The 12,687-nt window shown below is 45.4% G+C and overlaps 1 protein-coding gene across 2 annotated transcripts in view; it reads left to right on the top strand.

The window, feature by feature from the left end:
• Positions 1-12,687, top strand: part of ATP13A3 (ATPase 13A3) — a 75,769-nt gene that overhangs the window by 25,730 nt on the left and 37,352 nt on the right. For both annotated transcript variants that reach the window (XM_036753940.1, XM_036753939.1), the window contains exons 3-9: positions 2,769-2,942; positions 4,544-4,717; positions 4,913-4,983; positions 5,712-5,792; positions 6,529-6,598; positions 10,912-11,046; positions 11,720-11,792. In XM_036753940.1, coding sequence (XP_036609835.1) covers positions 2,769-2,942; positions 4,544-4,717; positions 4,913-4,983; positions 5,712-5,792; positions 6,529-6,598; positions 10,912-11,046; positions 11,720-11,792 — 778 coding nt within the window. The remainder of the gene's footprint in view (positions 1-2,768; positions 2,943-4,543; positions 4,718-4,912; positions 4,984-5,711; positions 5,793-6,528; positions 6,599-10,911; positions 11,047-11,719; positions 11,793-12,687) is intronic.

Genomic DNA, 12,687 nt, shown 5'->3' with positions numbered 1-12,687 from the left:
TTTCATTTAGAGGGAGCACCTTTGGACACCAGTTCCTTGGGGTAGTGAGAGGTTCGGGGGCCACAAGAGATGTGTGCACTTAGTCCAGCCAGGGGACAGCAGTCAGTATATCTTGTACACCTTATTGCAGGCTGGAGTTCTTATCTCTGTGATCTGGGATATGGGGCACTGGGCACTTCATTTTCGAAGGCTTGTTTACAGAAAAACAGTGGAAAACCTTGGAAGCAAAAAATTGCCAGTCAGTCTTTGAGGGGAAAAGTAGCCTCACAAGGCCATTGAAGCATCCTGGCAGTTGCAGGGGTCAGCCAGAGTCAGATTCAGTTTCCCTGGACTGAGCCCAAAGAACAGCTTTTCAGACATTTCCCAGCATGACAGGGAGCGTTTTTCACTGTCCCAACCCGCCCCACTATAATCTACAGTAAACATGGACTGAAGGTGTGAGGGGGACGTTAAAAAATCAGCCTTGACATGAATCCTGGGCTTTGTAACCTTCAGACAAAAGAGACTTCTGCCTAGAACCAGCTCAGACGTATTTGAGGGGGTTGCAGTGGGGAAAGCCGGACAGTGAGATTTGGAGTGGGCTCTCCCCCTCCCCACCAGTCATTTGACAGATGGGGAAAAGGAGCCCTTGAGAGCTTGCCCATGTTCTCAGGGTTTAAATCCAGGCTCTTTTTCCACTGGTTTTTTGGGGTAATGTTGAGATGGGCTTGGATAAGCTTCATATGGTTTTGTGTTTTCTCTGTTCAGATTTAGAATTTCACAGTCCTATCATAATCTGGAAAAAAAATGCCTTTTATTTTCAAGTTAATAGTTGTTGTTTGTCATTTTTCAGTGGTGTCCGACTCTTTGTGACCCCATTTGGGGTTTTCTTGGCAGAGATACTGAAGTGGTTTCCAGTTCCTTCAGCTCATTTTAAAGATGAGGAGCTGAGGCAAACAGGGTTAAGTGACTTGTCCAGGGTCACACAGGTATTGTCCAAGGCCAGATTTGAACTCAGGAAGATGTTTTCCTGACTCCAGGCCCAGCGCTTATCCACTGTGCTATCCAGCTGCCCAAGAAACTTGTCCAGGGTCAAGAAACGAAAAGGTGTCGGTGGCTGGATATGAATCCAGGAAGATAAATCTTGATATGTCCAGACCTAGCACTCTGCCCGCTGGGCCAGCTAGCTAGTTTTAATAGTGGATCACATTTAGAATGGATAAAGCACTTTACAAATATTAGCTTTTTACCTTCACAGTGCCCCTGCAAGGGAGGCGCCATCCTCATCGTCCTCATTTTTCAGACTTGCCCAGGATCATTTGAAGTGAGGTTTCCTGACACCAGGTGCATTCTTTCTAGCGGCTGCCTCCACAGGGATCCTGTGCCCAGCCTGCCTGCCCCACACAGCCACCTTTTCTGGGGTGCAGCACTAGCAGAATGGAAAAAGAGGAGGGGGTGTACAGGAAGCTGTCTTTTCCTATAGCAAATTGAGCACGGTACTTCCAAAGCTGCTTTGCTAATTTGCGACTCTGGCCTCCCCTGCCTTCTCCTCTGTGCATTTTTAAAAAATGCTTCAATGACCCTAGAAAGGGGCAGCCTTCTCCCTACCTTTTATTCCCCATTCATTTCTTAGGTGGATGATTGATTCCGATTTGGAAGCTTCCAGCCTGACACCCCTCCCCCCTTCTCTCCCCATTGAAATTCTTAGCTGCTGCTTAGATCCGCCAGTGTGCCAGAGGCTGGTGTTGAGAGGGGAGGGAGGGACAGGTGGATTGACACAACCAATCTTTTTGCTGTGGAGCATTGAAAGGGAGCCTAGCTGAGAATGGCTGTTGTTCACACATCATCACCAGTGTTGGGAATTATGGATTGCAGTCACAAGGATCACTGTTTGTGTGATATGTCTGAGCTTGGCTCACATCACAGTCCGGACTCCCCCTCCCAAGAGAAAATGTACTGGGCATTTTTCCCTTGCCATGTTCTCTCCACTTTCCATCTGGGAGCCTCATACCTGGAGTGGTGGACCTCCAGGCCTTTGCTGCCTGCTTCCTTCAAGGTGCAGCTTGGGAGCCTTTAGGGGGCGCTAGCTTCCTCCTTGACTAACCTTGGACTAGAATTGTGTATTGTGTCCCCCTGGAGAAAGTAAACTTCCTGAGGGCAAAGATTGGTTTCATTTTTGTCTTGATATTCTTGGAGACTAGCACAGTACTCTGTATGTAGTAGGTGCTTAATAAATGTTTGAATTTAGGGCAGATGGCTGCTACATTATCCCCACTCTTTGGCATTTCTGTTAAATGGTGCACAGATTACACAGGTGCTTAAAGCCTCTCCTATTCAGCCTCACTATTCTCAGGTTGGTAGGTATCCCTAGGAAGGGACGTTCCCAAGCAAGGGGACTTGAAGCCTGTCCCCAGCTTATTTTGTCAGAGCCAGTTTGATGTGGCAGACGCTGGTCCCCCCACTCCATGTTCAGCGCAGGTATTTGTCATGGAAATGTAGGCCCGGCCATTCCCTTGACACTGTGGGGTGATCTTCAATCACATTTCTTCCTGGTGACTGATTATTTGTTGATTAATAAGAGAAATCACAGCAAAGACTGGTTTATTGAATGCCTGTTATGTGCTTAGGGAAACAGTGTGTTTGAGCTGGTACTTGTGACAGTGAGAACAAGAATTGCTTTGAATTTGGCAGTTTGGCTGGTCAGATTTCAAATGGTAGAAAATGAAATTCTTTGCCTAAAATGTTACAAGGTCTACAAGACCGTGATTTGTTTTCCCGTTTGCACACAGGAGATTTATGGGTACAATCTGAGTCGTTGGAAGCTGCTTGTAGTTGCATTTGGAGTGGTCTGTACTGGTGGCTTCCTCCTCCTCCTCCTCTACTGGATGCCTGAATGGCGTGTAAAAGCCACCTGCCTCCGAGCGGCCCTCAAAGACTGTGAGGTGGTGCTGCTGAGGACCACGGTAAGTGTCTGGTGGCTGCCGCTGAAGGCCTGGAAGGGTACCATCTCCCCAGATTGGGTTCTTGCCATCTGATCTGGGCTCCTGGTGAGGCCCTCATCACCCCGGGCCTCATCAACTACAGAATAGCCCATTCTTCTGCTTGCCTCTAGTGTGTTTCCTTTCTGACCTGAGAAGATACCATTGCTAAGATACAGCTCTGACTCACCAGTCTCTCTTCCCAAAAACTTACTGCTCCCAAATTGGGCAGCCATAGAAGCTCCAGGTTTTCCATGCGACCTCCATGGGAAAACTTGGCTTTCTAGCCAAGCTAGACCTCAGCACTTTCAGGGTCTTTTCATCCTCTGCTTCCAGAATCTTTTCTTCCTTCAGGAGCCAAGCCAGGTGTGACAGGGATTCCCTCTTTTCAGGTTGCCTAGTGTTTACTGAGCATCAATTTTATCTCCCAGTTGAGCTATGGTAGAGGTTGGCTCTGTGTGTGGAACAATCCCTTGTGGAGTGTTTATTGAGTTGAATCTCCTTATCTGCATTTTATGTTGATGTTTGCATTGATCATCACCTCATTGAGTGTTACACATGCAAAAGCCATCTCCCCTAGTCTCCAAATTGGCAGATAAAAACCCAGAAACCCAGAGAGTGTGGCTCTTGCAAAGCCTCCCACTGGCCTTTACCTGGGCCGGTCATGGTGCCTCTTCCTTGGTTTTCATTTTTCTATTTGAGAATGGGAGAGTATCCCTTTGGTTTAAATTAAGGAGTTGTTTTTATCAGCACAAGATCTGATTTCATGAAGGTTCCAGAAAAGCAAGGGCAGAGGTACCTTGTGGAGAAGCTTTGTCTTAGGGGATGTTAGACTCAGGTTGTGTGACAGGGGAGAAGTCACTGACCCTCTGAGCTTCGGGCTCCTATCTGTGTGAGAAGAGGACATTGGCATGCCAGTGCACACCCCAGGGCCTTGGCTATATTGCCACCTCTGCCTCTGCCCACCTCAGTCTCTTTGTCTGTAACCTGGGTCTAGTAATAGTACCTGCAGTGAAGGGTTGGTGTGAAGACTAAATGAAGTCACAAAGGCTTTTGCAAACCTTAAAGTGCCTTGTGGTGACACCTTTAACCTTGTAGTCAATGCTGGCCATTCCTTTTACCCTCACCACTTCTTGTCTGCGATGATCTGGGAAGTGACAGGGTTTGAGTGTTCTGGGGATTTTGTCAGAGTGAAGGAAGGGGGTGGGGTGGGGGGGAGGCTGAGTTCTGACCACACTGTGACCGGGAAGCCATGTTTTCTCAGATGACAAACGGAATTGTAGGAGTTAGGGCTGAGAGTGATGGAGTTGAATTAAGAGCCAGTAGCACCTTGACCTGGAGCTGCCGGGGGACCTCGTGGCTGTTGCTCCTCTGTACCTGTCTCTCTGAGGCCACACCCCCAGGTGTGCGGGTCCCCTCGGCCCCTGGATCGAGAGGGGGAGCCTTCTCCCCTGTTGTCTTCCCATGCCTGCTTCTAGTGCAGAGGAGTCACTCCATGAGGTTTTGTTGATTGATTGTCATATGGCATACGTATATGCAAACGAGAATGCTAGAATGAAAAACTTTATTTTTCTCTTTTTTCCAAGGATGAATTCAGGATATGGTTTTGTGCAAAAGTTCGCTTTCTTTCTCTAGAAAACCACTCATTTTCAAGCCCTAAAACAGTAACTAAAAAAGTGTCCAATGGCCACGCTGCTCACTTCCATTTCCCTGAGGACCTGCCTCAAGAGGACCAGTGTGACCTTGCCCAGCCCCGAGAGGTACTGTCAGCACTGCCTGCCTCCATTCCGAGAGTGATGGGGTGAGGTGGAAGAGCCTTTGGGGCTTGGGGGTGTCGGGGGATCTGCTTGAGCCCACTTTCTTGTCTTTGTAAGTGAATGTTCATTAGTCAGTTGAACTGTTAAGGACCAGGATCATTTGGGTGCCCAATCTGTCTGCTGCTTGGTGTTTTGCAGATTCCTTATTTTACGCACCATAGTGTGAGGTACTTCTGGAATGACTCCCTCCAGAATTTTGATGTGTTAAAGTAAGTGGCATTTTTTCCCTTTGACTTTAGATCATATATCATTCTGAGTGCTTTGTCAGACATAAAGTGAGCTTTCTGTAATTGTCCGGAAGTAGAGGAGGCTCCTGCTACCCTCTCCTCTCTTCATGGCTGTGACCTGTGAGAATACCTTTCAGGGACAGAGCACTCTTGAATTGGTTCCTCTAGACCCTGTGGCAGTGGTTACTGGCCTGGTGGGGTGTGGTGGGGTGGTGTGAATGCCATATTGGTCTGTGCTCTTTCTCTTAGTGGGCCCCTGATTGTGACCCTTCTGTTAAACTGTTTGGATGTGGCCTAGGAAGAAGCAGAGTGTGTCTGCCTGTCTGCCCCCCCCCCCCCCCCCCCCCCCCCCCCGCCTCTCTCAAATCATTCACAGATAGTAATTAAAATATTTATGCTAGAAATTACAATGAACTAAGAAGTTAAAGACATTTTAGTAGAAATGGAAATAGGATGATAAATCAGGCTTGATAATACTTGAACAATTATGCAGTGGAATCTAGAAAATAACTCGGAATTCTCCCCCTTTGAGGAGGATCCATCCCTTCTATGAGGTAGGTCTTGTGAATGCATTTTTAAAGTTCTCTTTTGTCTGGGGACCCCAGCTAAGGATTCGTATTTAGAATGGGATTCTCAAACTTTTAAACAAAGCAACAAAGAATTTTGAGATTTTCAACTTGGATTAAAGTAAGCATTTCCCGTTTCTTTAGGGGTCTGGATGAAGGTGTTTCTTGTACTTCAATTTATGAACAGCACAGCTCAGGGCTGGCGAAGGAGACACATGCCTACAGGTACTATGACTCCAAATGCCATTGAACACTCCTGCCCATTTCTGGTTCCTCTCCCCCTCAAAAACTGTGATTTTGACATTAAGTAGATGTTAAACTACACTAAGTTGCAATTTTCATTAGTAAACTGATTTTGATTTTGGTAATGAATTGATAAATGACCTTGAAAGTATCATTCTTCACTAAATACACTAAATGAATGAAACCTGCACTTGAATACAGTTCTTGAAGACAGTCTTTTAAAATGAAATAGAAATGTTTTCAAAGAAAAGTTACAGCATTTTCTACGAGAACTGAATTCTCGCCTTTAACTCATTTAAACCTCTAATTTGCTGTAAGAGAAAGCTTTTAATTTGCAAATTGGGAAACCAAGGCAAGGATGTGAAGTGTGACCTCAGCTGAATGGCCTTCGTATCTCCTTTCTCTTGAGTTCTAGTCCATGTGACTTGATTATGCAAATGTGGCTTTTTTTCATCTTTTGCCAAAAGTAGTCTATTTTTTTGACTTTAGATTAGGGAGTAGAGTTTGTGGAGAGTCTAGCTCTTGCCATTTATCAGGGAATGAGAAGGGAACAGCATGACTCTGGGCACTGATCTCATCCTAGCACCTGATGCTCGTGCGTGGCTCCCCATACATCCTGCATCACACATATTTGTGCCTCAGATTCTGAACGTTAAAGCTAGGTAGGCAGAAAGGCCAGAATTTGCACTAACACCTTGGCTTTTATTCTGTCATGCAGAAAGCTGATGTATGGAATGAATGAGATCGCTGTCAAAGTGCCTTCTGTCCTTAAACTTCTGGTTAAAGAGGTAAGTCTGCCGACTGTTTGGTCTGGCCTAGACTTAGAAAGCCTGCCCCTCTTCCTAACCATAACGCTCTCCCACCCCATGGTGCAGCTCACCGCTCCTGGGCCTGGTATTTTCTGCTTTGATCTCCTCTGGCCCCTTGAAGGCTCTTCCCTGCTGCTTCTCTGTCTCTGGGCCTTTGGTTACACAACATTTCCCTGGCTTGGAATTCTCCTGACAAGGCCAGTCAAGGCCCTGCATGTTGCCCTTGCCACTGCTGGTCTTTCCTCCTCAGATCAACTGTCCGTTCACTTGTTGCTCATATGTCTTTGATGCACCTGTTTTGTGTACTAGGAATTCTAGTTACTTGTTTTTTCCTTCTGTCCTTCTGACTTAAAGCTCCAGGATGCTTAGGGACCTTGTCTTATTTCTCCAAACTTCCTGTTTCCTCCGGGGCCTTGCGTTGATCCCTACAGACAGCGTTTAATGGTTCTTGAACTAAGTTGGGGTGGTTTGTATTTAAATCAAGTATATTTTAAATTCTGTTTCCACTTAAGAGCCAGAGATTTCCCAGTAAGCTGTATTATCTTTGTATTTGGTAATCTAAATACATTCTTCTTTATGTCCGCTGGGAAGTACTGATTTGATTTTTCAGAAACAATGATTTTGATAAAACCACATCAGAAAAACTGAATGATGACAATTAATTTAGCTTAGTTAATTAAGAGCCTTGTAAAATCCTTTACGTTATATCAGTGCATACTATTTAAAACTTGAGAATATTTGGGTGGGGGCGGTGGTCAGTAAATGTGTTACCCTTCATCACTCCAGCCTTAGGAGGAGAATGAGAAGAACTATACAGCTAGGGTGAATTTTTCCTAAAGGGGTTCACATCCATCAGAGTTGTCTACAACAGGAACTTCAGCTTTGTTAGATACTGTATGAGTTACTTGCTAGACATCCAAAGATATACAAATTCAGACAGAAAAGGGTTAAAGGATTAGGCTCAAGCTGTCTGAGTGATTTGGGATTTTTTAGTGTTTTGTGCAGAAAAATGGGCATCATAAAGGACAAAAATGGTAGGGACCTAACAGAAGTAGAAGAGATTAAAAAGAGGTGGCAAGAATGAGGCAAGAAAGATCTTGACCTCCCTGATAATCATGATGCCCAGATATCCTGGAGAATGAAGTCAGGTGGCCTTAGGAAGTGCTGCTAATAACAAGGCTGGTGGAGGTGATGGCATTCCGGCTCAGCTGCTTAAAGGCCTAAAAGATGATGCTGTCCAAGTGTCCGAACTCAGCATGCCAACAAACTTGGAAGATTCAGTAGTGTCTGCTGGATTGGAAAAGATCAGTTAATGTCCCAATCCTAAAGAAAGGCAGTGCCGAGAAAGGTTCATATTATCAAGCAGCTGTGCTCATATTACCGGCCAGCAAGGTGATGCTTAAGATTCTCTAGGCTAGGCTTCAGCAATATGTGAACTGAGAATGACCAGAAGAGCAGAGGCAGAGGAACTGGAGACCAAATTACCAACATTGGCTGGATTATGGAGAAAACAAAGGAGTTCTAGAAAAACTTCTGTTTCGTTGACTACACTAAAGCCTTTAATTTGGATCACAACAAAACATGGCAAATCCTTACTTATCTCTTGAGGAGCCTGTATGTAGGCCAAGAAGCAACAGTTAGAACTGAATATGGAACAACTGATTGGTTTAAGATTGGGGAAGGAGTACGACAAGGCTGTATATTGTCACTGTATTTATTTAATTTATGTGCAGAATACATCATGCAAAATGGCAAGCTGGATGAATCCAAAGAATTAAGGTTGTCTCAGATATGTAGATGATACCACTCTGAAGTCAGAAAGTGAAGGAATAAAAAGCCTCTTGATGAAGGTGAAAGAAGAGAGTGTAAATTCTGGCTTGAAGCCTAATATCAAAAAAAGCTAAGGTCTTGGCAACTGGTCTCATCACTTCCTGGCAATTCATAGGAGAAGAAATGAAAGTAGTGTCAGATTTTATATTCTTGGGGCACCTTGGAAGGAAAGCTAAGGCAAATCTGGACAGCGTGTGAAAAAGCAGAGACATTGCCTTGTTGGCAAAGGTCTGTATAGTCAAAGCTAGAAGCAATGTATGGCTGTGAGTGCTGGACTGTAAGAAGATCTGAGTGCCACAGAATAGATGCTCTCTAATGGTGGTGCTGGAGAAGACTTTTTGAGAATCTCTTGGACAGCAAGGAGATGAGATCAGTCAATACTTAAAGACATTACTTCAGGCTGTTCACCGGAAGCTCAAATACTGAATTTGAAGCTTAAATACTTTGGCCACATTGTGAGAAGATGGGACTCATTGGAAAAGACCCTGATGTTGGAAAAGATTGAAGGTAAAAGGAAAAGGGGACAGCGGAGGACAAGATGGATGTAGAGTGTCATGGAAGCAATGAACATGAGGTTGGACAGACTTTGGGAGATAGTGGAGGATGGAAGGGCCTGCTTTGCTGTGGTCTGCGGGATCATGAATGACTGACCAACAACAGCAAAATATCGGAAGCATTCTCGTAAAGAACAGAGGGAGAGGGACTCGTGGCTTATTTTTCTAGTAACCCGAGAAGTCTCTGACTTTACTGCTTTGGTGAAGGTGGGGCAATGCTTCTTTTCTGTGGGGGTTTTAGTTTTTGTAGCTGGGGCTGCTTGGTGGTCTTCTCCTTCGTGTTCAATAACAGGACAAAAAAGAGGTTTTCTGCTTTTGAAATATTCATTCTGTCAGTTTGGTTTGGGTTAGTTCTAAGAAGTGTTACTTGTCCCAGCCTCTGCTCTGCTCTCATTTTGGTCATATCTGAAGAAGCCTCAGGGACAGAAGGAACTGATCCTGGTTGGGGGTGGGGTGGCGCGGGGAGGCAGGTCCAGGCAGGAGCAGCATCAGGAAGCTTCTTGAGCTTTGCAGCACCTTTAGGCAGCTAGTGAAGGCATCCCCATTGCCATGTTACAGTTCAGAAAATTTGAGTCCCTGGCCCATGCTCACCCAGCTAGTGAATGGTGTTCTACATTGGAACCCCCTGGCTTTTGATTCCACCCTGCCCCCCAGTGGTAGCTGACTATAGCACAGTCTTCTTTGTTCGGCCTATTAGGAAATACCAGAAATGTTGGATTGTAGATCTTTCTATTAATTAAATACTAGATAAGTTTGTTTTTCACTGTGATTAGAATTTGCTTTCCCTAGTGTATTGTGGTGAAAAACTCAAAACTGAATTATGTGATTTCTGTTGTCCCCTTCCAGTTGTAGGGTTATATAACTCTATGTACTTAAAAAAAAATCTCATGTAGATGAAAAAAGCCCGATTAAAAGATGTTTAGAAATCTGTCCTGTTTGGAAAGAGATCCCGAATTTCTTAGCATCAGCCAGAATAAGGTTCGGTGGTTTGTTTCTTTTTTGATCTGTAGTTTCATTTATCAGAGATTTGCTCTAGTTAGCCCGGTCACAAGTGTGGTACTCCTCAAGGCTTCTGGTCTGACTCCACACAAGCCGTCACTTCACTTCTTAGGACTGTGTTGTGATGGCTGGTCCCCCAGACATCTGCAGGGAGCATATCCAGATCCAGCCAGTGCTGTTGGAAAAGCTGCTCAAGCCGAATGAGAAGATCAAGATGGTGATGAGGGCTTAAATGGGGAGCTTGGCTGAGTGGAACAGATGACCCTGCCAGCAGCACAGCACATCCTTGCATTCTTATTCCTACTGTAAGCAGCTTGTGAGACCTTGGGCTGCTCATTTCATTTTGGGGTCTGTCTATAAAATGGGTTACTTATCAGCCTTATCTCTTGTATCAAACAACAGTCTTCCAATAGCACAAAAGGAAGTCCAGTGGAGGTGGCAGGTGGTTGTGGTTGGTGAGAATCTCTTTGTTAATATTGCTTGGAAGCCGATGAAAGCATTTTGCTGCCTGAGTGTTCCCTCATCCTAGCTGTCTTTGAGCTGTCGTTATTCTTGATTTTCCTCCAAAGGATCCTGATCAGTGCAGGGCATTATCTATCACCCAGTCTTTTCTTGCTCACTAACCTTTACATTTGTCAGCTGCTCGCTTAAATGAACATGCCTCTAGGTAGCATTTGGAAGTGTCCCTGGAAGCATGGCGAGTACCCCCTGGCAAACGTGTTGGAGTTGTAGATGAGCATCCAAAGGGAAGTCCTCCGGGGAGGCCTGGTCAGATGGGCATGGGCATTGAGAATGTTTCTGATGAGACTCCCCTGTGTTGGGTGGAGTGGGTGCCCATGTGGATGGAGCATAGCTGGTGACCAGGGGCTCAGCTGCTCATCCTGGCTTAACTTGCATCTTGTTTTTCAGGTTCTCAATCCCTTCTACGTTTTCCAGCTGTTCAGTGTGATCCTGTGGAGCACAGATGAATATTACTACTATGCCCTAGCCATCGTGATCATGTCTGTGATTTCCATTGTGAGCTCTTTATACACCATTAGGAAGGTGAGCATGTGCCCTGGGTGTTGCAGAGGCTGCCCAGCTCTTCTAATGGATTCTTCACAGCTGAGATTAGAACCTTCTGTGATGACTTTGTAGATTCAGTTCTTGGCAATTGCCAAGACACAGAAGTTTGAGGGAGCTGTTCAGGGCTACTGAGGCAGGTAGTAAACCTGAGTCTTCCTGATTCCAACTGACTCTTATAATCCCTGGCTTTTGAGTTTCCTCGGAAAAATCTAAAGGGCCAGTCAAGTTTTTGGTATTTCTTTTCATTGTAAGAATTTATGGGAATCTGGGAATCTATGATTATCTGGTTTCTAAATACCTTTGTGCAAAAGTGAGGCCTTGGGCTCAGGGTGGGCTTGTGTAGTGTAGGGGCTCTTTGTGCTGGGGTGAGTGGGGTGGGAGGGAACTGGACACAATACCCCCAGAGGAGGCTGCTCCACTGCTATTGGGAGGATGTTCTCCTGTGTGTTGCCCATGGGGTGGGGGTTGAGCACAGTACCCCCCCGGAGAGTATAGTCTCTCTGGATTCAGTGCCTGGCCCTTAGAGAGAGAGAGAGTGTATGTGATTTGGGGGGGGGTCCCCTGGACCTCTGATCTCATTGGGGTATGTGTCATTTAATGATTATTGCTCAGCACCCCTTTGGACTTTGATAGTTTCTCTGCTTCCTTCCAGCAATACATCATGTTGCACGATATGGTGGCCGCGCACAGCACCGTGAGAGTTTCTGTCTGCAGAGTCGGTGGAGGTAAGTAGCCCAAGTAGCCCAGGATGTGTCTGTCCTTTGGAGGGGTCGAAGATCAGAAGGATGAGTCCAAAAGTGAACCCCCAGGTGCCTATGCCAAGAGCATCTAGGGAGCATTTATTTCAGATTTATCTCCGAACATGACTTGGAGGTTCTGTTTTGTCTGTCAGACACGCACTCGAATATGTGATTGTTATGTGCATGTAGCATAGTTGATGACCACTTTTCAGAATGTAGAATTGGACACATTCCTCTCAGCTTCTTACCAGACAGAGATCACTCTTGTCCATTTTCTCTTTTGTTTGGTGATCAGATAGAACTTTGTGGGTTGTGTGGCCTAGCTGGACAGTGCCCTCCTCAGGTTTGTTGGCTGTCCTTTGGGTTCATTTTCACACTGGGGCCTACATAAGGGAATCTTGGTTCTTTCAGAATTTGTTCTGTTGGGTGTGGAGAGTTGGACATGTCTGGTGGGCTGGTCACTGCCTACACGAAGGCAGTATCTTTCTCTCTCCATGGGGCACAACTGGGCTGTCACTTTAGTTCCCTTCCTTTGCGAAGAGGTTATGGTAGGAGCTCTCTACCTTTCATGAGTCCTCAACCCCTTGAGTGTTTGGCTGAAACCTTTGGACCCCATCTAAGAATCATGGGATTTTTTTTTTCTCCAAAAAAAATCATAATTGAGGGAAAGGCTAAGTTTCAGTTAGAGGTTAGTGAAATGGAAGATACAATCTTTTTTTCTCAGCCAGGTTTATGAAATCTCTGAAATTTATTCACAGATCTTTTGGAGGGGGTTGGGGCTGTCCATCGACCCAAGGTGACAAACCTGAATCATGGAAAGCTAGCTTTCTTACTTGTGTATGCATTTGTACTTGAAAACTGTTCTTTGAGTAGGAGAATC

The sequence above is a fragment of the Trichosurus vulpecula genome, chromosome 4, assembly GCF_011100635.1.
Source record: "Trichosurus vulpecula isolate mTriVul1 chromosome 4, mTriVul1.pri, whole genome shotgun sequence".
In the NCBI taxonomy this organism is placed as follows: Eukaryota; Metazoa; Chordata; class Mammalia; order Diprotodontia; family Phalangeridae; genus Trichosurus; species Trichosurus vulpecula.
Note: the sequence above shows the minus strand (reverse complement) of the source record. Positions and strands in the feature narration are given on the sequence as shown.